Source organism: Oryza sativa, chromosome 12, assembly GCF_034140825.1.
Source record: "Oryza sativa Japonica Group chromosome 12, ASM3414082v1".
Taxonomy (NCBI): Eukaryota; Viridiplantae; Streptophyta; class Magnoliopsida; order Poales; family Poaceae; genus Oryza; species Oryza sativa.
Genome location: NC_089046.1, coordinates 26,288,904 through 26,312,885, shown reverse-complemented (window position 1 = coordinate 26,312,885; position 23,982 = coordinate 26,288,904). Strand labels below are relative to the sequence as shown.

The window sequence follows — 23,982 nt, the reverse complement described above, 5'->3', positions numbered from 1 at the left end:
TTTGTTTTAAGCTACTTTTATAATAGGAAAAACTACGGATTACCCCCCTGAACTATGGTGGTCGTCCGAATAACCCCCTAAAGTAAAAAAAACCGGACATTATGCACCTTCAACTATTAAAACCGGAGAGTTAACCCCCTTAAGCAGAGTTAGGGCGCGGTTTTGACCAGTCCATGTCCATGTGGCAGTACAGCGTGTCACAAAGGTGTACAGTCAGCAAAGCTAGTCATTGTTCTTGTTCGTGATGGCGTCGCGGCCAAGCGGCGGCGACGAGGAGTTCCCGGAGGCGAAGGCGCCGCTGCTCGCGTCATCGGACGACGGCTAGACGACGCAACCGCCGGCACAGGCGACGCCGAGCCTCGTCTGCAAGGACGCTGAACAGCACGGCCGACCTCGCAAAGCACCTCCCGACCGGCGCCGTGCTCGCCTTCGAGGTGCTCTCGCCGTCCTCCACCGCGGACGACAGCTACACGGCCACCAACCGTGCGCTCATCGCCTGCCTCGTCGGCGCCTATGCACTCTGCTGCTTCCTGCTCTCCTTCACCGACAGCTACCGCGACGGCACGGGCGCCGTGCGCTACGACTTCGTCACGCCCAGCAGCCGCCTCCGCCTCATCGACGGCTCCGGCTCGCCGCCGCCGAGGGACAACAGGTACAGGCTCGGCGCGCTGTCGTTCGCGGTGTTCCTGGGCGTGGCCATGGTGGACTGCAACGCGGTGGCGTGCTTCTACCCGGTGGAGTCGCCGGGCGCCGGCGACGAGGCAGCTGCTCGCGGCGGTGCCCATGGCGGCCGGCGCGGCGGGGAGCTTCCTCTTCGCCATGTTCCCGTCGACGTGCCGCGGCATCGGCTTCCCCGTCGCGGCGGGCGCATGACGACATACGTTGATTACAACTGCTTTGAAAGCATCGCGTCGCGTACACACGGATCGATTGATCGAGTTGCCATCCTCAAGATGGGAGGCGGAAGGCGCCCTCCCATCCTCTATGTGTGTGCTGTTAGCGTTGACGGGAGCGGCTGGGCGAGCGGCAGCGTGCGTGGCTCCGGCCGGCGGCGGGCGAGTCAGGGAGGGGAACAGGTCTGCGGCGAGCAGCGGCAAGCGCGAATGGGACGGCGCTCCAGGCGGCGGCGGGAGCGGCGCGGAGGGGGCGAAGCGGAGAGGAAGCTTCGGATGGTGGCGACGGCGGGCCGGCGGTCGGCGTGCATGGCGGCGCGCGGGGAGGTGGAGGGGATGGGGGAAAGGCGGCCATGGCGGAGAGGTGGGCCGTCGTGGCGCCGGCCGCCGCCGCTGGCGAGGTCAGCGAGGAGGCAATCGCGCGACGGCCTCCGCCTCCGTCGCCGCCCGCTCGTCCGTCTCCGCCTCAGCCACCGCGAGCTCTGCCTCAGCCGACCGGCGCCCGGGCAAGCTCCGCCTCCTTGCGCTCGTGCTCCGCCTAGACCACCGCCGCCGCGGCCTCACGCTGCCGTCCTCAAGATGCTGCCGGCCGGCGCCACCGGCGCTCGCCTCTCCGCCATGGCGTGCCGGCGTGCGCGGCGCTGCCCGCTGCTGGCCGAAGAAGAGAGAGAAAGAGAGATGGAGGAAGAGAGAAAGAGTGGTATGACTTGTGGGTCCCACCATTTAAAAAAATAAAATGCTGACCGGACTGCCACGTGTACGCCCCGTAGACCAAAACCACCGCGGATTAGGTCGAGGGGGGTAATTCGTCCGGTTTGCATAGTTGAGGGTGAAGAATGTCTGGTTTTGTGGTTCAGGGGGGTAATTCGGCCGACCGCGATAGTTCGGAGGGGGGTAATTCGTACTTTTTCCTTTATAATATATGTACATTACTTATAGACTTTATTGAATTTACTTTTATACTCCCTCTGTTTTTTAATAGATGACGTCGTTGACTTTTTCTCACATGTTTGACCATTCGTCTTATTCAAAAAATTTACGTAATTATAATTTATTTTGTTATGAGTTGTTTTATCACTAATAGTACTTTAAGTGTGATTTATATCTTATACATTTGCATAAAATTTTTGAATAAGACTTAAAGTACTATTAGTGATAAAACAACTCATAACAAAATAAATTATAATTACGTAAATTTTTTGAATAAGACGAATGGTCAAACATGTGAGAAAAAGTCAACGACGTCATCTATTAAAAAACGGAGGTAGTATGTCTAAGAAGTAATTTAGTTAAATCTGAAAGTAACTTATATATATATATGATAAAAGTAACTTATATATATAATAAAAGTTAGGGATGTGCTTCTATGCTCCTCAAGAGAAAACTGCACGGCTATTAAAGAAAAACGAGAGGCTCAGATTAGAAGCCTAAGCATCATTTATCAAGGGTAGTTTTGTCCTTGGGAAAAGTTAGGCTGTAATTCTCTTCGATCCCTGATTCTGGATTCTCGCTGCCCCGTTCCTTTCTTCTCTCTTCTCCGTCTCCAACGCCCGGATCTCGTCGTCACTGTCAGAACTGTAGCAGGATCCCATGACAGTCCCAATAGATATATCCTTTGGCTAGTACCAGATTGATTTGGAGCGGGAGTTCATGCCCAATTGCTCCATTGCCCCCAAATCCCTTGTACTTTTCCTTCCTTCTTTCCAATCTAATTTGCTTTAGAATTCCTTGATTTGTTTGCGTTAATAGAACCGCAGTAGAGTAACTCGGTTACAAATTGGTTTTTTAATGCTTTCTCTCTCTCTTTTTTATCGATTCTGGGCAACATCGCTATGTAATCTGGATAGCAGATTTAGATGGATAGGACAGAAAACGAAAATTAAAATGAAAAGCGAATGAATTCATCGATGCTTGCTTGCTCGATCCCTTGGTGCACTGCAATGGCGATCAGAGATACGATTAGCACCCTCAAGGACGAAATTGCCCTTTCTAAAGGAAATTTAGGCTGTTAACTACCTTCTAATCAGAGCCTCTCGTTTTTCCTTAAAAGCCGTGCAGTTTTCTCTTGAGAAGCACAGAAGCACATCCCAGTTAAAGTTATTTATAAATATAAATATAAATATTTTTTCATCATAATATAATCATGTAAGATCTTGTTATGAAGATTTAATTGTAACGAACACAATGGTGTAATCGGATTGTAGATCGGATAAGTAATTTAAGAGAAAACTTTGTTTGAAGAGGAAAAATACATGCATGTCTATTAAGAAAATGCATGCATGTAGTACGATTACGATGCTGTAGACTCCACGTTTTCTCCATATTTAGGCGTCGCTGGTTAAGACAAAAACGACAGGCCTCTCTAAATAGATTTTATGAATGGTTTTGCTACGTACAACAATAAGGTGAATACGGTTCACCTTATTCAAGTTCTAGATTGGACTCCAAGTGATTTTGAGAAATTTACTTTTATATATGTTCCAATGCATGATGAAATTCAAATCACAAATGATGTGGGTAGGAGTCAAGAGAAAGAAGTTGTTCCAGACTTCTAGTCACAGGGATACAAGTGGGGTGTTCGAGCATGATTTTATTTTAATTTTTTCCGTTTATTCCACTTATAGTTCTTTTTCTTCTTCTAAAATTGTACTAACACACGAGAAATAAACCAACAAGCGACCTTTTATACGGTGTTGGGTTTGCCCGCTTGCATCTTAACTCGTAGACTCGCTAGAACGTTTGATATCCTTTGGTACCTCCTATGGGATCATCTCCATGAGAAGACTCGCTCCTGACGGAACAGGACGTGTCAACCGTCGCCGGCCGCGCGTACGCCGCCGCCGGCATCTTCGCCGGGGGCGGGAGGCTCGGCAGCGGTGCGTCGAACCGCAGCACGTTGACGGCCTGCCTGATGGCCGGCCTCATGCCGCGGTCGGGGTGCGCGCACCACAGCCTGACCACCAGCACGCGCTCCATCTCGTCGCCGTCGAACCCTCCGTTCAGCCGTCCGTCGGCGGCGGCGGTGACCCTCCCGGCGTCGTGCAGCTCCCGCACCCGCTGCGCCAGGTGCACGGCGCTCCCGTCCGGCCGCGTCATGACCGGGCACCTGCCGCAGGCGAGCTCGAGGAGCGCGACGCCGAAGCTGTACACGTCCGACTCCACGCTGGCCCTGCCGGTCACCATGCACTCCGGGTCCATGTACCCCATCGTCCCCGCCAGCCGCGTCGTCGGCGTCGCCGTCGTCTGCGACGGCGTCCTCCGGTCGCCGATGAGCCTCGCGAGGCCGAAGTCGCCGAGCTTGGCGTTGAACGAGGCGTCGAGCATGACGTTGCTGGGCTTGATGTCGCGGTGGACGACGCGCTGCTCCGTCTCCTGGTGCAGGTACAGCAGCGCCGAGCCGATGCCGAGCACGATCTCGTACCTGGCCGGCCATGGCAGCAGCGTGTCCCGGTTGTACAGGTGGCTCTCCACGCTGCCGTTGCACATCAGCTCGTAGACAAGCAAGAGTTTGTCGCCGCCGCCGTCGCCATCGCCGTCGCCTCCGGCGGCGGAGGCGGCGGGTTCATGGCACCAGCCGATGAGCAGCACGAGGTTGCGGTGGCGGAGGCGGCTGATGATCTTGACCTCGGAGACGAACTCCTTCCAACCTTGCTGGGAGCTCCGGGAGATCCTCTTGACGGCGACGTGAAGGTTCAGACCCTCCAAGAACCCACGGTAGACGGAGCCGAAGCCACCTTCTCCGAGCTTCCTGTCGTCGGAGAAGTCGTTGGTGGCGGCGGCGAGCTCGCCGTAGGAGAAGCGCCGCGGCCCGCCGCCGTGCTCGAGGTCGGGTTCCACGGATTCATCACGGGAGGAGGAAGGTAGCTTGACCGGCCTGATCTTGCTGTCCCGCCGGCGCCGGTGAAGAATGTAGCAGACTGAAAGACTCAGGCAAAGGAAGATCGCGGCGGAGCCGGCAGCCACGCCGGCGAGCACTTGTCGCCGAATGTATAGCCTCCATTGGGAACCGGCCGAGGCACCGTCTGCTTCTGCATATAGAATACTACATTGAATTGAGGTTTTCTAATAATATATAGTAATTGAAAACTCAAATAATGGAGATGTACACAACTCTCTATGAGAAAACCTTGAATTTAAAATGAGTATGGAGGGAATACCATTTTCTTTAAAGATGCTCGCCCTTATATATGGCAATAAGACCCGATACCTGACGGTCCGGCGCACGGCATGACCATTTAGCCTAGCCCAAACACGGCACGACACGACTAATGTCGGGCCCGTGCCGGCCCGGATCAACAGTTGAGCTGTGCCTGGGGCGATGCCTTGGCTCGGTGGGCCGGCCCGGCAGGCATAGTCCAAGAAAAATAGTTGAGGGAGCTAAAATAGACTTATTTTCATCTATATAAGAAAGCCCAAAGATATGAGGGAGAAAAAATAGACTTAGGGTCTGTTCAGATTGTAGCCAAAATTTTAGCAAGATAATAATATTGCCAAAATTTTGGCATTATTTATTATATATTGACCAAACGATTTTGTTATATATTTATCGACAAATTTTCTCCCAAAAATTTGACAGATGTAATTACAGTACAATCGTAGTGTAATTACACTGTAACTTACATGTAATTACACTGTAACTATAGTGTAACTTATATGTAACTTTCAAAAATCTCTTTGTAATATGTTATTTCGGTAAAATGGAGGTTGTGAGAACAAATCCTTACACATATGTGTGTGCTGTGATTTTTTTCTTCCTCACAAAAACAAATCTTGTAATAGATTTAACGATTCAAAATTACATGAAACTTATATACAAGTTACACTGTAGTTACATGCAAGTTACAGTGTAATTACATATAAGTTACAGTGTAATTACACTACGATTGTACTATAGTTATATCTATCAAATTTTTAGGAGAAAATTTATCGCCAAATGTATAGGTGGTCCCTTGACCAAATTTGGCAACAAACTAAACATAGACATTTATTCTATGAAGAAGCACGATGGACTTTCATGCCTTCGGGCGACCCAGCACGCCCAAGACTTATTGTGCTGTGCGTGCAGCCCGTGGGTAGGCGCGACCCGGCCCGACGTGTTGGCCCGACTGATCTCGGCCCAGGCTCGATTGTGCCTGGGTTGTGCCGGGGGCGGCCCATTTGGCTATCTATACTCGCCCCGTTCTCCCACGTCAACGTCATGTCCTCGGGTGTAGTTACAGGTTACACATAACGTGATCAGGTGTGACGGCACGATTTGATATACCAACATAAACTAATTTAGTACTACTGATGCGCCGTTACGTTTTCCTATAAACTTGATCAAACTTAAATAAATTTGAGTGAACAAACAAACAAAATGTGGGAGTAGTAGGTAGGTATATCAGGTAAAATAAAGGAAAATACCTTGGGGAGAAGACTGGCTGGTGATTTGGATTGGGAAGGAAGCCATGTCATATCTGCTGTAGCAGCTGTAACCCCTGATGATACCAGCGGTGTTGTTGGGGAGCCCTGTGGTGAGCTCTCCCAGCTGGTGCCTCAGGCACTTGCTGCACTCCTCCGGCAGCAACCCGCGGCCGCACTGCACCATCCCGTACACCGTCAGCGACTCGCCTCGCGAGTCCGTGTACTCCTGCTTCTTGGCGGCGACGCCGCCGTCACCTCCGCCGCGAGCCCGGTGAACACCTCCCACCGCGTCGCGTTCATGCTCGCCATGTCGTCGACGTAGACGTTCTCCCACGACACAAACGATAAAAAAGATTAATCACAAAAGACACGACATTTAACGTGGAAAACCCTTCTAAAGCAGGAGAGAAAAAACCACCATAGACGCCAGCTAGCAAAATATCTTCACTATATCATGATAAGGTTACAACGTTTAGCGGCGGTTTACGAGAAGTATATATATATATAAGATGGGGAAACTCTAAAAGGATAATGATCCAGAAGTTGACCTTTATTATGTGCAAATAAATTTGGATCACGACTCACCGTACCACCCGCTGGAGTCGGCGAAGGAGAAGAGGTTGATCTCGTCGGAGTAGCGGAGCACGCACTCGTCGTACATGACGTCCACCCTCCGGCTGTACGGGCAGAAGGCGGCGGCGCCGGAGGTCGCCGCGTCCAGGCACCTCCGGCACTTGGTCCAGTGCCGGTCGACGTAGCACATGGCGACGCCGAACACCATGTCGGAGAGGGCGCCGTAGCTGCCGCTGTAGAAGCCGCCGCTGCCGGCGGCGGCGCCGCCCGCGGCGAGGTTGCCGAGGAGCTTGAAGAGGTTAACCTGGTACCCGCTGCCGACGCTGAAGTTGTTCCACGACGAGCACCCGCCTGTGTTCGAAATCGGCGCGTAGGGTACCTCTTGGGCACCGGCGGCGGCGACCACGGCGGCGGCGGCGGCGAGGAGCACGGCGAGCAGCTGGTGGTGGCGCCGACGAGCCATGCATGCCAAATTGCCAATGTCGATCACCTTAGGAAATTAATGAAGTTCATGTACAAGTGATATGCCACTGTACTGGCTATATAAGTGAGAGCACGTACAGGTGGCGACAAGATTTGGAGGAGTCACCAATTTTCCCCTGCCTAGTTGCCTCCATTACCAGCTGGATTAATTTTGCAGCCTTCTTAGTTCTTTACTTTGGTTCATTCCACGTTATAAGATGTTTTGGCCTCTCTATCCTTTCCGTATATATTTACTAACATACATATGAATTTAGACATGTATACGAATCACATACATAATTATGTATGAATCTAGCTATTTAAAGCCCAAAAAATGTAAATCGGATGGACGAGATCACTTATCTCCCACAATGAAGTATGCTACATACTCGTATTGTTTAGTTCCAAGGAGTATGGAGTTTTGCACTTTGTCCACTTTACAAATTCTACTATTGTTTAATAAATAAATCAGGCTTATATCAAATTTTCTATTCACTAGAAAAAGACCATGCTGATATGACATCTGCACATAAACAAAACTATTCATGCCGTCCGGCCGCTGAAAATTTTTTAGTTCGCCTCCCCTGAAAGAGACCAAAAGCACAAATGTTAGCACTGACGTTTTCCATCCATCCTTCACAACTGTTTGTCGTATATAGGTTTTCTAAAGAGTGAAAGCTCACACTAATTTATAGGCAATGCCGGAAAAAGGAATTAAGGCCTCCTTTGAAACGAGAGATGGAAAAACAAATTAAGAATTCCAGCATAAATACAAATACAAAAGAGAATATTCAAAAATAAATATGGGAAAGAATATACGAATAGCCATTTAGATAAATGGAAAAGGAGAGTATTTGTAGGTGTGCGGCTAATTCAGTCAATGCAAAAGGCAAAGGGAAACCGTTGATCACATCGTCAAGATCACAATCTCGTCACCACCCAGGGGCGGAACCAAGAGTAGGGTAGCTAGGGCTAGAACCCTAAGTCCTGATCCTAAACACCTATTAAAAAACACTCCAAATCTTAAAAATCCAGTAGAAAGGAGACAAGCTATAAAAATTACATCAATTATGCCATACTTTTGAGAAATTTTTGGCTTCGCCACTGTCCATAGCCATCTATGTTATATATTAGCATTTCTCCACACCATTGTACTCAGTTCATCAATACATAAAGTAGGGGTTGCTCGACACGTATACAAATTCACAATAACTCTGTTTTGCTATACTACAAAGTATATATAAGTTTGGTTTGCTAATGGAGAATTGTGTGCTCTCGCAATACACGAAATTCTCTGATGGTAATAGGCTACTAGCTGCCATTTTGAAGTGTGCTTTCAAGACATTATCCAGTGGGCTTGTATTGGTTCATTGGCCATTATTATACAATCCAAGGTCGCGCCATTAGTGGCGGATGTTCCTAGGGAAGGAACGTAATGGAGGAAGAAACAATATTGGCTCTGAAACATTGCAATCGATCGTAGTATTCGGCTCTATCCATAGCCCAATTTATTTTCTTCTTTGCCGTCATTGGCTAGCTATAGGGTGAAACATTCACTTCTTAGAAATTAAACCAGTGAGCACTGTTTGTGAAGAATGGAGTGGAAAACGTCAAAGCTAAAATTTGGGTTTAATTTCAGCCTTTTCCATGGGACAATGAATAAAAAAAATTGACCGGGCGGCAACAATTTTCTTTTGTGTGCATATGTTATACAGTTGTCTTTTTCTGATGGTATGAATAAACTAAACTAACATTATATATATATATATATATATATATATATATATATATATATATATATATATATATATATATATATATATATATATATATATATATATATATATATATATATATATAAAATAGAAAAACTATTCTACACCCGGGTATAGAAGCTATTCTATACCCCCCTCCCTCCCAAGGGTCACACCCACCTCCCCCTCCTTACCAAGGCCCAAAACCCACCTCCCACCTCTGTAAAAGGCCGGTCAAAGCCCCCTCCCACCGGTCAAACCCGCCTACTAACTCCCCCCACCACCCACCTCTTCTCAGCTCTCATCCCACAGAACGTGCAGTAACACGACAACCAATGTGCAGTAACACTGTGTCTTATGTGTAGTAACAACGTTCAAATATAGTTGAAATATAGTCATGACGGATCTACTTTTAATAAGCACTTTTTTTCTAACATCATGGTGTAAACGGTTTTGAAAAACTTTACATCACTTGGGAGATATTGTTCTTCAAAGCTTGACTTTTTGTAATTTGACTCTCCACAAGTAGTAATGCTATACTATTACTTGTTACTACATGTCTGTTGTACGTTACTACAATCGCATAGCGATGTTACTGTAAGAGTGCTAGAAACACTATAAGTTCAGTAACAATGCATCTTACTGCATTTTTGGATAGTGTTACTGCATAAACATGTAGTAACGTGTAACTGTCATGCAGTAACACTTCCACTTTTGTACAGTAATTCAGTTTTCGTTTTGCAGGAACGGCGTAGTAACATGATGGTCAACGTGTAGTAATACGACTGCTTTCCGCAGTAATGACGTCAAAAAATAGTCATGATGGATCTAATATCATTAGGCACTTTTTTACGAGCACTATAGTGTAAACGGATTAGAAAAACAAGATATGATCTGAGAGAGATTGCTCTCTAAAGATAGAGAGTTATCTCTTTTCAGTTTTCGTCTCGTAGGAACGGTGTAGTAACACGATAGTCAATATGTAGTAACATGACTAATTTCCACAGTAACGGCGTCAAAAAATAGTCATGCCAGAAGTGCAGTAACAGGCTACAAGTTTTGCAGTAACATATCATGTTACTGCACTTCTACAGCCATGCCAGAAGTGCAGTAACAGACTATAAATTTTGCAGTAACGTATCATGTTACTTCACTTCTTCTATAACGTTACTACCGAATTATAGTAACATAATGATATCTAATCACACAATGTCATATGTTGAATGGGTTAGGAGAGCTTTTCATGAACCATGAGCTCATGTGTTCAAATCTTGAATTCACCAAATTATTTTTAATTTTTCTAGAAAAGAGAAGAAAAAAATGTTTATTTCCAAAAAAAATGAGAGAAAAGAGGAAGAGAAAAAAAGCCAAGAAAACAAGAGAAAGGGGAGGGGAGGGGACAAGGGAGATCGAGCAGGGAGGGGAGGGGAGGGGAGGAAAAAAAAGGGGAGAAGAGAGATCGAGCAGGGTGGGGGAGGCGCTAGAAGAAAAAGGGGAGGGGAGGGGAGGGGAGAAGGGAGATCGAGCAGGGAGGGGAGGGCGCCAGAAAAAGGGGGGAGGGGAGGAAAAAAAAGGGGAGAAGAGAGATCGAGCAGGGTGGGGAGGGCGCCAGAAAAAAAAAAGGAGGAGCGCGCACAGGAGACGTAGGGTGCGGGACCGGAGGGGAGAGGGATGTAGGGGGAGGGATACAGAATAGTTATTCTATAGGGGGTGTAGAATAGTCTCACTATATATATATATAATATAAATTATAGGAGTTAAATTCATATTTGAATGTTTATGGAATGATATATCTCATATTAATCTATCTTACTTTTTTTAACTTTTTATTATTTTGTTAGGTGATATGTATAGTGTTGGGAACATATTTCCAGCGCACGGAAAACGATGAGATCCATTAGTGCGTGATTAATTAAATATTAGCTTTTTTTTCCAAAAATGTATCAATATGATTTTTTTAAATAACTTGCGTATATAAACTTTTTGTAAAAAATGCATTGTTTATCAGTTTGAAAAGCGTGCGCACGGAACACGAGGGAAGTGAGTTGGGAAAGTTGGGAAAATAACTCAGGCAATGGATTCGTGTATTCTTCCTCTTTGCCAGATTGAACAGAGTTGGGGCACTTTTTCCTAGTGTAATACTCCCTCTGGGTTGATAATACTTGTCGTTTTAGACAAGGACACGGTCTCCAAAAAATAACTTTGACTATTATTTTTTATTATAATATGTATAAAAGTGTTACAAATATATACTTTTATGAAAATACTTTTTAAGACTAATATATACGTGTAGTCACCATATTTGAAAGATAAATATTTTAAAAATAATTCGTAATCAAATATTCTAAAGTTTGAAAATGAAAGTTAAGTAAGTTTGATAGATATAAGCTACTCCCAACGTCCCATATTAAGGATGATGAATATTTGTGAAAAGAGCAAATTAATGGACATGGCTACATAGCTAGTGGTAGCTACCACTCCATCTATGATAAACACTATCCACCTACACTTCAAATACAATTTTCTCTTAAACTATTCATCCGATTTACAATCCGATTACACCGTTGTGTTCGTAACAATTAAATCTTTATAACAAGATCTCACATGATTATATTTTGATGAAAAAATATAAATTACTTTTAGATTTCACTAAGTTACTTTTTAGACATATAAAAGTAATTTAATATAACCTAAAAGTAATTTACATATATTATAGAAGTAACTTATAACAAAAAGAAAGTAATTTCTATAATATATGTTAATTACTTTAAAACTTTATTGAATTTACTTTTATATATTTAAGAAGTAACTTAGTGAAATCTAAAAGTAATTTAGATATATTATAAAAGTAATTTATGATTTTTATTAAAACATAATCATGTAAGATCTTGTTGTAAAGATTTAATTGTTACGAACACAACGGTGTAATCGGATTATAAATCGGATGAGTAATTTAAGAGAAAATTTTATTTGAAGCATAGATGATAGCAATATTTGTTCTACTTGCTTGATCAATTGGTACTATAGTAAAGTAAGATTCTTCAAGACATATCTGGACCATGGCTGATTTGGATGATAGGGTCGCTCATTATGACTAAATCGAGAGCGCTCTCGATTTAGATTTTACGTAAATTAATATATTTCCCTAAAGATTGTGGAACTGGCATCACTGTATGTATGTTACGAACGCTCTACAACTCCCAACTCAAGAACACTCTCAAGAACAGCTCAAGAACACTCTCAAGAACAGGATGAACTCAGGAACCAATTTGATAATCTCTTGCGTCCAATCGGACCGAGCCGCCACCGCCTTCGCCATCAGGTTCCTATTCGATGTCCGAAAATAGATGCCACGAAAGAGTTTATATTCTTTTTTGAAACCTAAAAGAGTTTATATTCTCTCCTCTCCACGGGCGCACACTCACTCCCTTCCCTCTCATTACAAGCATGCGCCAAGCCCGTTCTCATTACATGGCCCAATCAGGCCCACGATACTTTTTTAGGTTGCTTTTCTTTCTACCCTTCTCTTTAGCCTTGAATTTTGGCTTACTAGGGCAATGGCGGCAAAGGAAGAACAGCACAATAAACTAATTACGAACAGAGTTCTGAAATCTGACTGAAGCTTCAGTTAGCAGGTTCTTCAGTACATTGATCTGTACATAACTTCTGAAATGAATGAGATAGCTAGAATGCTTCAGCATGCAGTTAAACACAGCTGTTTCAAGGCGCACACAGCACACAGCAGCAGCAGCTACATAGCATTGCGTTCTTGATTTTTCTGGAGATGCAGATGCAGAGTAAGAGGATCAATTGACATGTTGAGTATAGTTCATCTGGGTGTGTGGGGGTCGGAAACTAATTATCCGAACCCCTTCAGTTTAGCCTTTGCCAGGTCATGGGAGCTTTTGCCAAGTCGTTCATGTCAATGGATTACAAAACGAACTTGAATGCAATCTTTCCCGATCTTAAAAAAAAAGGAGATATAAAATAACCATTTGTTATAACAAAACCAATCGCCACTAAACCTTGAAACTTTTAGTCAAACATCTCTAAGTTTGATTAACTCTATAAAAAAAATTTAGAGAAATTTTATGATACTTGAGAAAGTATGTAGATGTACCAAGATTTTACAATAAAAATTTTGATATCTCGAGATACCTTATACCTAGAAGTTGAAGGTACCTAATTTGTACCTGGATGTACCTAATTTTACACTAGAAATGTAGTATCTCTCGGTACTTTCCAAGAATAGTAAAATTACCAAAAAATTTAACAACATCTACAACAATAATTTAGTTTTAATAAATTTAATTAATATTAAAATACCCATGCATTGTAATTTGTAACAGGCTTAGAAAAGAGCAAAGTTGTGGCTGCGGCGAACTAATAAAATGCTACTTTGGGTTGAAAATATTGCTATGTTTTTTCATATAAATTTAGTTAAGCTTAAAGGTTACGAGTTAAAAAAAATAGTCAAAATGTAATAGGAAATGAAGGGAGTACTAAGCTAAAATATTCCACGTGGAAATCAATCAACCAATACCTTTCATGGATCCAACTCACCAATCCTTGCTTTAATGCCAATATCCCAACACCATTCATGGATCCAAATTACCAATCCTTGCTTCAATGCTAATATCTCAAAGCAAGGAAACCGTAGCTAATCTAATTCTCATCTATCTCGTGGAAGAAGAAAAAAAAACAAAGACAACTAAACACACTGACGTGACGCTTGCTTTTTGTTGGTGCCAGGATCCAACAATAATACTCCTAAACTGCCTAATCAAGTTTACACAGGAAGAGGAGCACATGATTCTGATTAAGATGGAAGCATTGACGTGAATGGATGGTTCCTACGCGGCGCGGGGTACGAAGAAGCAGAAGCATCCACCGCCGGGATGCTTCTTCTTCTTCTTCTCCAGCAACATGCCGCCGCCATTGCTCGTGTCCAGGGACTCGAGGAGGCGCACCACCTCCTCCATCTCGGGCCGGACCTCCGGGTTGGCGTCCCAGCATCTCCGCATGATGCTCGCCATTGCGCTCGGGCAGCAGTCCGGGATCTCCGGTCGCAAATTCTGTCCAAAACAACACAAACATAAATGATCAAATATGATGAAATGCAGGGTATAGGAGAAACTACTGTGATCCAAGAGTAGTTTTGTTGATTCTTCGCAAATTCTGACCAAAAGAACACAAATGATCATATGAGGCAATGCAGGGTATAGGAGAAACTACTATGATCCAGAGTTTCTTCGCAAAGTCTGACCAAAAGAACGCAAATGATCATATGACGAAATGAGGTGAGACAAGTTTGCTTGATGATACCTTATGGACAACAAACGATGAGAAGTCTGCAAAGCTGAGGTCTGAGTAGGGTCCATAGGGCATATCACAGCAGTATGTCTCCCATAGGCAGATGCCGAAACTGTAAACATCGCACTTTCTGTTGTATGGCTTTCCATCAAGCACCTGAAGTATGATGGAGTTTCAAATAATTAAGAGAGAATCATTTTAAATGCAATAATCATGGTGTTGACACGTTATCTAAGAAATTTTTGAATTTGACGTGGAGAAAGGAATTCACAGAATACAGGAGAGGATACTGTAAAATCTGGGTTGTGAGTTGTGTATAATTACCTCTGGGGCCATGTAACCAAGTGTTCCAGTCGTGCGTGTCAAATCCTTGGGATCCTGAGCCTCAACGAGACGAGCAACACCAAAATCAGCAATCTTAAGGTTCAGCTGTGGGTCAAGTAGCATGTTCTCACTTTTGACATCCCGATGCACAATCTTTTTTGAGTGCAGGAAGCTCAATCTGAAACAAGAGATACGATGGAACGAACGCTTAATAAACGTCAGATTCAGAAGAGAGAGAAGCATAGCGAACTTGCTGAATTACCCTCTGGCCAAATCCAATGCAAGCCGAACCACCTCTTCATATAGAAGCTTCTTGTTCTTCCTGTAATGCTTTATGAGATGCTGTTTCAATGTGCCCCCAGTGAGATATTCTACCACAACACAGCATGCTCTGTCAGGCAGATCAGTGCGTGCACCCTTCCTGGAACTGTGGTCTGGAATATCTTTTGGAATATTAAGGTTTGTTGTACCCATCGATGCGCCGATGAACTTCAAGAAATAAAACAGAGCAGCACTATTTTAACAATTTTGCAACGGATCAAAAGAATCAAAACAACGAAATCCCTTAGAAGGCATATAATATCACCTAATTACATGTAAAGAGCAGGTGCACGAATGGATAACAGTATCTTAGTTCTGCACAGCTGACAATGCCAATGCCATTGCAAAGAAAATCACAGTATGGATTGGATTGCTGCAACTAGGAACAGAGAGATGATCACCTTTGTGATATTCGGATGGTTGAACTCATGCCAAACAGCAACCACCTCCTTAAGTGATGTTCTAAAATGAGCTATTTGGTCTTCAGATGAATCGCCCTCTGCGCCCCAATCCAACAGTTTCACTACACATACCATTAGAAAGAAGTAGATTAGCTACTTCCTCTGGTAGCAATAAAACATGTCATCTTCAACATCGTCAAGATCTCCAAATAAGATTATGATCACTAATTTCTTTTTTAATAAATATGTAAAAACATGATAAAATTATATAATACTGTGCAAGTAACTCAAATCCATGCACATGGTTCTCATTCGTTTAATCTAAATACATATATAAAACGTGGTAGGATTGATAACCAAAACTGAAATACATGACACTACCATTCATACGGCTTTCATATATAGCAAAGGGTCTCAACAACGACGAAAATTTGAGAACCTAACCATTGGAGTTAATTGTTTTCATGAAGCGATTTTCTGTTGAATTCAAGGATGTTCGACGTCGATCATAGACCACCATACAAAAACATTATTGGTTTATCCACATATAGGTTTCCAACTTCCAACTTCCAACCTATATCAATGCAACATGAAACAACTCCCCGTCGAATTTAAGAATGTTCATGGCAGAACCGTTCTAAAAAGAACACGGCCATGGGATCCCAATTCCAATTAAAGATAGTAGCATGGTGTAACGAACTATTAAAAGAAAACAACATCACACAATCTCATCTACCAGATCAGAACATGCATATATGGATAACAAAGGTTCTATCGACTCAATCAGCCCAAAACACCGTATGCAATTAGTATGCAGCATGCAGAGGTTTAGGGTTTAACAAAGAGGATGGGATCGATCGATCGATGAGAATGAGATCCTCCTCTACCTGCGACGTCCTGGCTGTAGTACTTCCCGCGGAAGAGCGTGCCGTGGTCGCCGTGCTCGACGACGTGGCCGATCTCCAGCTTGGAGAGGTCGATCTCCCACGCGGCCTTGGGCCCCTCGTCGCCGCGCTCCACGCCGCCGCTGTTGAGCTTGCGGAACCTGTCGGCCATCCTCTCCTCGATCTCGAAGTCCAGGCTCATGAGATCCACCTGGTCGGCGCGCAGGTAACTCCCCGCATCCTCCTCCACCGCCGCCGCCGCCGCCTTCTCCTCCACCAAATCCGCCGGCACCATGGTGCAGCTCGACGCCATCGATCGCGCCCGGCCGCTCGAGACGGAGACGACGACGAAGACGACCTTGGACGTAGGCTAGTGGAGATAGTGGCTGGAGCTAGGGTTTTTCTAGGGCTCGAGATATAGAGTGGAGGAGTCGAGAGGCGGCGGAGGTGGGTCACGGAAGTCGCGCGCGAACACGACGGGGAGGAGGAGGAGGAAGCGGAGACGGTTGCGGTGGTGGCGGTGGCGGCGTGGTGGGGCTTACGTAGGTGGGCCGGAAGCCCGGCAAGCATGGGTGGTGGTAATGGGCCAGGGCCCATGGGCCCTTTTACAACCCATCTCAGCTCTTAAATATTTTTATGTGACCACCTATATATTTGTCGACAAATTTTCTCCTAAAAATTTGACAAATGTAATTATAGTACAATTGTAGTGTAATTACACTGTAATTTGTATGTAATTACACTGTAATTTGCATGTAACTACAGTGTAACTTATATGTAAGTTTCATGTAATTTTGAATCGTTAGATCTATTACAGGATTTATTTTGGTGAGGAAGAAAAAACAATCACAACACACGTATATGTGAAAGAATTTGTTCCCACAACCTCTATTTTACCGAAATAACATGTTACGGAGATATTTTTGAAAGTTACGTACAAGTTACATTATAGTTACAGTGTAATTACACTACGACATCTGTCAAATTTTTGGTGGAAAATTTGTCGACAAATATATAGCAAAATTGTATTTTTATTAGCTAAGGGCCTATTCACTTTGATGCCAAAAAAATCTTACCAAATTTTGGCATTACCAAAATTTTGGCATAGTTGCCAAAATTTTGGCATTGGCAGAATTTCTTATATAGTACCAAAATTTGGCAGCAAACTAAATATAGCCACTTTTTTTGGCAACTTTACCCAAATTTGGTAAGGTTAAAAATAGCATCAAAGTGAACAAGCCCTAAAAAATCTACTAAATTTTAGCACATCTCATTTTTAACCCGCCGTTAGATTTTGTATGTCAAAAGGTTGTACTTGTTATTACGACCCCTATGTACGGTCTGTTTCACATGGGCTGGAACAAGACTACTTGCGGCCCCGTTTTACACAAATTCAGGTTATGTTTATCACAAATTCACAACTCCAAGATCCCAAATCCTAGATCTGAAGTTTGTAAGTTAAAATATAGTGCTTGCAAATTTTATATTTTATTAAAAATATGAATAAAATAATTCGTCCAAATATTATCATGATCCATGGATTTGTTGTGTAGCTAGAAATACTCAGCTCCAAAAAAATCTTTGATCCCGGAGCTATGCCAAACAAGACCTCAGTTGCTTTAGTTTTCACTGTCAGTGTCAGGTTAGTTCGTTCATTACTGGGATTATTCCAATTTTCACGGTTATTCCAACTTTCAGGGCAATGGAAGAACAAATGAGGTTTAATTGTTTTTGTCACTGTATGTGACAGCAGTAATGTACACTGTACAGTTTCAGGTTTGCGACAACAACAACAGGGGGTGGGTTGGGAGCTCGTCAACTAATTTATTCACACAGATGAACCCGTTGCTTATTTTTGCTTGCTTTTGTGTTGTGAACTCGATGTTGTCGCTTATTATTTGCTTGCTTTTGGACGGCCGGCAGCATCATCAGCCAACTTATGAAGCGTCTGTGAATTGAGCTGTACAGGTCGTGAATCTCTGCCTGGGTTTCTCAATTTGGCTTGTTCTCCTGCAAAAGGGAAATTTTTTCGAGTTCAGACGAGTAATGGCGTAAAAGCAACCATAAACATATCATCTTCTAATGTGTTCGGAAATCTTTCAACAAGAATGTTTTCTGCTGGGAAAAGATTAATGATGGTGAAACTTGCACTGAGCATATACCTCCTTGTAACAAAGGTGAGCAAACTGAAAAATTCCACGATATGATCAATAATTGTGACGTACCTTCACGGTGAAAAGGACACTAGAGTCAAAAACTTGTTGTCCGGCAGTAGCCTTCAGCCCTTCCACATATCCGGCACAAGGCGCCTTCACAACATGCTGAGAAAAGAGGAGAAAAATATAGTGAGTTTTAACAGTTTTCTCAATTTTTTTATGAATTACCAGTGCCACCAGCAAGTTCATTCATTCAGACCTCCATCTTCATTGCTTCCATAACCATGACAGGCTGACCTTCCTCCACCCGTGCCCCGTCTTTAAGCAAAACCTTTACAACCAGACCAGCCATTGGTGCCAAAACACTCCCCTTTGGATGTGACCTCGCCTCAGAGGAAGCGCTAGGTTGAGAACTGTCATCAGGTGACTGCTCAGCTCTCAACGTCTGCCTGTAATGATGATGATGCTTCCCATGCCAGATGTGTATATGGTTGCAATTGTCCTGAAAGAAGCAGAGGAAAGAAATTTAAGGAGGGTATTACAGTCAGAAGTAACTGATGAATATGCTCACTACCACCATAGTGAAGTATCAAATTTACCTTTGAATAAAATGCTAGAGTTACGTCTGTTTGCAGCCCACCAACATCAACCCGGAAATCATGGTCACCTCTGCTATCTACTTTGACATCCAATCCAGGAGAAGAACCATCTTCAGTCTGGTCACAAGTCCAAACACCATTAATAGGACTTCATGAACTGGTCAAGGATAGTCAATAGTGTATTGTTCAATGCCAACCAAGGATATTCATCGGAACTGCTAATATGGGATGTGTGAGATCACCTCAACGAAGTAGGTTCCGTCAGATCTATATGTTACCGACAGTTTAAGAAGATCATCACTTGATCCACCAAGTTCTCTATCCAACTCAAATTCCATTAGACGCTTGGCAAAATGATGCATCCTGAAAGGTGGATGGGCGTACCACATAGAAAGTTTCTTATCATCTGCCAACAAAATTATGTCATTATCAGTCCATACGAGCAAAATGTTGCATGACAAAATTAAAGGACAGCCACATAACATACGAAGTGACACTTCAGAGGAAACATGATCCTTCTTGCAAATGCAGGCAGCAGCCAAAATTGCACCAAGCTCTTCTGCTTCATGTGATCCACTCAAGGCTTGAGTAGAAGTACTCAGAAGATCATTTTGATAGCGTTCAATGAAATGTGTATCGACTAGGCCTTTTTCAAAGGCACTATGACCTGCGAGTTCTTGGAGGAAACCAACATTGGTCGGCAAACCTGCAATCTGTTTATCCATTAACCACAATATGACAAGCAGTGAACTATCAAAATGATCAGATAAAGATTCTTCATTTCGAAGTTCAATAAACCATTTCTTCGCAATTGATTATCTCCAAGGTAGGGGGCATTTAATAAGTAACAACAAAAAAAGGTACACCAATTTTTAACATATACCATTGAGTTTTCTATGGTTGGTAAACAAAATTACTAAAGCCAATAACTAAGCTTGTTGAAGTAAGTTGGCACAGGACCAAGGGCATAGGACAAGAAACCACCCCCGATGATTAGGAAAACTACATCATATTCAATCAAATTTGAGTAAATGTGGGGGTTTATATACCTGAAAGTTTGACAGGCTGTTCTTTAGCTTGACTAGCGCAGCATTGCGACTTTCACCCCAAACCACAAGTTTGGCTATCATGGGATCATAATGCATGCTGACAGTATCTCCTTCTTCAACTCCAGTTTCAACTCTTACTAATAAAGAATACGTCAAATGACATACTGATATATAGCTGGTAATAAATTATGCTGCAGGGTGTCTCCTAAATTTACCTGTTGCGGTAGAGGGAACTGGCCTGTAGTGGTGTAAGGTTCCTGTAGCAGGAAGAAATCCCCTTGGCACATTTTCTGCGTATATTCGGGCTTCAAACGCATGTCCTGAATCAATGAACACTGATAGTTAACCATATTGTCTAAGAACATTAGAATAACTAACTGACATTCATCTAGACATCCAATCTACCAGTTCATGTACCAAGAGAAGTATTTTTTATCACCCATGTTATTGTTCAAAAAGCAAACAAAAGGAATTCAATGCCCTGACAAAGAGATAAAACATGGTACTAAGAAATCATCTATAAAGACATCTGGATGAATCATGACTGCCCTAAGAAGTATTACCATTTAACGGAACCTGCTCCTGAGATAATGGTAGGCACTCTCCATTTGCAATTCGTATTTGCCACTCAACAAGATCTTGGCCAACGATCATCTCGGTCACTGGGTGTTCAACCTTCAAATATCGATTCACCATGTAAAGTATTTTAATATTTGAGATGACCACATCCAATTTGTACTGAAGCTTAATGCGGTTAACAGGCTATCCAGATAAAGAAAAAAAATCTAATATATATATGTGCTAGTTTTCAGATCTTGATTTATATTTCTGGTACTTGAAGATTTGGAGAGTTTTTGTTTCACAAGTTAGGCAATTTTTCTCATGGTGAGAATCTCTTTTGTTCAGGCAGGTAGTCGCATGCATCAAAAAATACAACCCCATCTCAAGTAGAGCTTACAAAAACCTAGGCTCAAAGTCAATTGTTCAGATAACATTTACAATATGGACCCAGCATGTGATCGCACAGCATATAAAAAATGCAACGTATTCAAATACCTTAGATCATCATCAGAAATAAAGTACCTGGAGCCGAGTATTCATTTCCATGAAATAGAATTCTCCGGAAAGAGTATCCACGATAAACTCCACTGTTCCAGCACTGTAGTAACCAACTGCCTTCAACGCAAAGAATCCAATAAGTGACCATGTGCACAAGATATAAACAACAATAATGAACAGAAACTGGAATAATGAAATTCATCTGTAAAATCACAGAGCACGATATTCAGTAGAATTATCAAGCATGTCACCTTTGCAGCTGATACAGCAGCTTCACCAATATGAGACCGAAACTGAGCTGTCACATTTGGCTGCAGAGCGTACATAAATGGAAAGCTTGAGGTTTTATTTTATTCAAAACAAACCCTAGGGCATAGGTAATGGAGCCTTACAGCTGGAGCTTCCTCGATAATCTTTTGGTGCCTTCTTTGTAGACTACAATCTCTCTCATAAAGGTGAATCACATTTCCATGTTGATCTCCAAATATCTTCACCCATTGAAATGGTGTCACACACAAAAAAAAAGCAGATGGCTACTGCAACTGCAAGTATATGTTTAGAAAATGACTGAAGCAGTACTGAAATCCTTGAATATTACCTGGACTTCTATATGTCTGGGTTGGGTAATATACTTCTCAACCAGCAGCGTGTTTATGCCAAATGATGCTGCGGCTTCTCGTTGAGCACTCAATACAGAATCCACAAAGTCCTCAGGCCTTTGAACTATTCTCATCCCCTTCAAAAAATGCAAAGATCAAAAGAAAACAGGATGAAGTGGGAACAACGCGCATACAAGCAACATTATAAATGCGCTCTTAAATGGATTATGGGCATGCACGCACATGAGAATAGAGCATACAATTCTAAAAATGTTCTTCATTTGGCCATAATGGTTTATGCTCGAATCAACTACACTGAGAGCTTTTTTCAGGAAAATAGGAAATGAACACGAACAATGAACAAATAAAAAGCATATGCAGATAGCTACAACAAGCATGTCCTTTGTGAAAGAAATTTCAGCTATACCTTGCCCCCTCCACCATGTGTGGGCTTGATCAAAACTGGATACCCAATCTTATTGGCTTCAAGTTTTAACAGCTCAATGTCTTGTTCAGCCCCATGGTAACCTGGGACGAGCGGTACACCAGCAGCACCCATGATCCTCTTAGAAGCACTAGTTTTCACATAGCTTCGTTAGAACACATTGTTCTATTAAAAAAGAAAAGAAAAGAGGAGGCAACATATGCACAAATCAGACGAAGAAGATATTTACCTCTTGTCGCCCATGTCTCGGATAGCAGATGGTGGTGGTCCAATGAATGTAAGCCCCTCGGCTTTACAGAGCTGCGCGAAATCTGCGCTCTCCGAAAGAAAACCATATCCTGGGTGGATAGCCTACAATTACAAACATATATTATTTTTTTTCAGGATTCAGAAGTATCGATATCCCCATCATGGCACGCCTCATACTAGAATGCCGCAGTACAAAGTAAGTAGAAGTAACCTATTTGTGGTTGTGATGCTAACTAAGACATGATCCTAAGCAACCAGCATTGATTCCATTGAATAAATCAAGCAGAAGACATGTAGAACTTCACATACTCCATTTTTTAGGCAATGCCCGGAGCTGAGCAATTATGATAGCTCCGCAGTAGAGTATGTACCAAAATCAAATGTGATCATATCATCACACTACTCCATTGCGACTTACTAGCAGTTAGCAACCATCAATCAATTGGCTGAACCACAAAATTCCACATACTACCAACTGTCAGTTAGCATCAACGTTGCCGCCGCGGAATTCAGTCAGCTAACGAACGGATAGGTGGGGTTGGATTGGAGAAAGGGTGGGGGGCAGGAGAGGAGGGCGAGCGGAACCTTGGCGCCGGTGCGGAGCGCGGCGTCGACGATGGCGGAGGCGTTGAGGTAGCTCTCCCTGGCGGGCGGCGGGCCGAGGCGGACGGCCTCGTCGGCGGCGCGCACGTGGAGGGCCCCCCGGTCGGCGTCGCTGTAGACCGCGACGGTGGGGATCCCGAGCCTCCGCGCCGTCCTCATCACCCTGCACGCGATCTCCCCCCTGTTCGCCACAAGCACCTTCTCCACCGCCCCACCACCGCCAGCCTCGGAGGAGGATGAGGAGAGGAGCCGCGCGAGGAGGAGGCTGGCGCCGCCATGGCGGCTGCGGCGGCGGGGGAGGAGGAGGAGGCGGGAGGCCATGGGTGACGCGACGCGGAGGAGTGGGCGCGCGCGGCGATGGGGGTCCGCGTGATTGGGGGTGGTTTAGACCTTAGAGGGAAAAAGGATAAGGGCGGTGACTGGTTGGTGAGGCAGTGAGAGTGAGAGAGTGAGCGAGTTCCCGACGGCTCTCCCTCCCTCGGCCCTCCCTTCTTCTCTCCCTCCGGCGACGTCGGATGGGGGGTGTACGTACGGCTTTTGGCTAACTTGGAGTGGGACCCACCTGTCAGGGAGTGACTCACTGACCTGTACGCGTCACGTTTTATCTATTTTTAAAGGCCACGTGCCATGCGTGTACCTTCCTTTTCTTTCACTCACTCGCTCTTGGATGTAATATTGGACTATTCGTCTTATGCAAAACAATCATATAAATATTACTCCTTCTATCCTATAAGACGTGATTAAAGTTGATTAAAGTTGGCACGGTCTTCAAAACTAATCTTTAATTTATAATTTCTTACTAGGAAAATATGTTTGTATGTTGCAACGGGTGAAAACATTTTTAATCTTATTACTGTGATACGGTTTAAGTCTAATTGCGAGACAAATCTTTTAA

General features: G+C 43.8%; 3 protein-coding genes across 3 annotated transcripts; all 3 read right to left on the bottom strand.

Moving 5' to 3' along the window:
* Window positions 1-3,623: 3,623 nt before the first annotated feature.
* Window positions 3,624-7,332, bottom strand: LOC4352743 (L-type lectin-domain containing receptor kinase IX.1). The gene is made up of 3 exons (XM_066306112.1): window positions 6,882-7,332; window positions 6,297-6,623; window positions 3,624-4,921 (listed from the first exon to the last, which is right to left on the bottom strand). The coding sequence occupies exons 1-3, from the start codon at window positions 7,330-7,332 to the stop codon at window positions 3,624-3,626; spliced, it is 2,076 nt and encodes a 691-aa protein (XP_066162209.1).
* A 6,281-nt stretch (window positions 7,333-13,613) lies between these two features.
* Window positions 13,614-16,803, bottom strand: LOC4352742 (serine/threonine-protein kinase 52). The gene is made up of 6 exons (XM_015763945.3): window positions 16,332-16,803; window positions 15,445-15,566; window positions 14,985-15,211; window positions 14,723-14,900; window positions 14,411-14,554; window positions 13,614-14,160 (listed from the first exon to the last, which is right to left on the bottom strand). Exons 1-6 carry the CDS (start codon window positions 16,639-16,641, stop codon window positions 13,939-13,941), a joined length of 1,203 nt encoding a protein of 400 aa, XP_015619431.1. The 5' UTR covers window positions 16,642-16,803; the 3' UTR covers window positions 13,614-13,938.
* Window positions 16,804-17,992: 1,189 nt separating this feature from the next.
* Window positions 17,993-23,552, bottom strand: LOC4352741 (methylcrotonoyl-CoA carboxylase subunit alpha, mitochondrial-like). Its single transcript, NM_001404739.1, has 16 exons — window positions 23,070-23,552; window positions 22,465-22,586; window positions 22,218-22,365; window positions 21,790-21,927; window positions 21,584-21,679; window positions 21,443-21,502; window positions 21,216-21,308; window positions 20,696-20,807; window positions 20,348-20,452; window positions 20,133-20,269; window positions 19,571-19,796; window positions 19,326-19,489; window positions 19,084-19,200; window positions 18,744-18,986; window positions 18,554-18,649; window positions 17,993-18,338 (listed from the first exon to the last, which is right to left on the bottom strand). Exons 1-16 carry the CDS (start codon window positions 23,406-23,408, stop codon window positions 18,321-18,323), a joined length of 2,214 nt encoding a protein of 737 aa, NP_001391668.1. The 5' UTR covers window positions 23,409-23,552; the 3' UTR covers window positions 17,993-18,320.
* Between the last annotated feature and the right edge of the window lie 430 nt (window positions 23,553-23,982).

Bases quoted from the DNA above. Each gene is read 5' to 3' on its own strand.
- LOC4352742 (XM_015763945.3), bottom strand. From the start codon at position 16,641: ATGGCGTCGAGCTGCACCATGGTGCCGGCGGATTTGGTGGAGGAGAAG. The intron at 15,567-16,331 runs GTAGAGGAGGAT...TGGTATGTGTAG, and splicing joins CTACAGCCAGGACGTCGCAG to TGAAACTGTTGGATTGGGGC. The intron at 14,161-14,410 runs GTATCATCAAGC...TGTTTTGGACAG, and splicing joins CATCGTTTGTTGTCCATAAG to AATTTGCGACCGGAGATCCC.
- LOC4352741 (NM_001404739.1), bottom strand. From the start codon at position 23,408: ATGGCCTCCCGCCTCCTCCTCCTCCCCCGCCGCCGCAGCCGCCATGGC. The intron at 22,366-22,464 runs GTAAATATCTTC...TGTGAAAACTAG, and splicing joins CGAGACATGGGCGACAAGAG to TGCTTCTAAGAGGATCATGG. The intron at 19,490-19,570 runs GTATGTTATGTG...TTTTGTTGGCAG, and splicing joins TTCCTCTGAAGTGTCACTTC to ATGATAAGAAACTTTCTATG.
- LOC4352743 (XM_066306112.1), bottom strand. From the start codon at position 7,332: ATGGCTCGTCGGCGCCACCACCAGCTGCTCGCCGTGCTCCTCGCCGCC. The intron at 6,624-6,881 runs GTGAGTCGTGAT...GTGTCGTGGGAG, and splicing joins CGACTCCAGCGGGTGGTACG to AACGTCTACGTCGACGACAT. The intron at 4,922-6,296 runs GTATTTTCCTTT...TTCTATATGCAG, and splicing joins CAGCCAGTCTTCTCCCCAAG to AAGCAGACGGTGCCTCGGCC.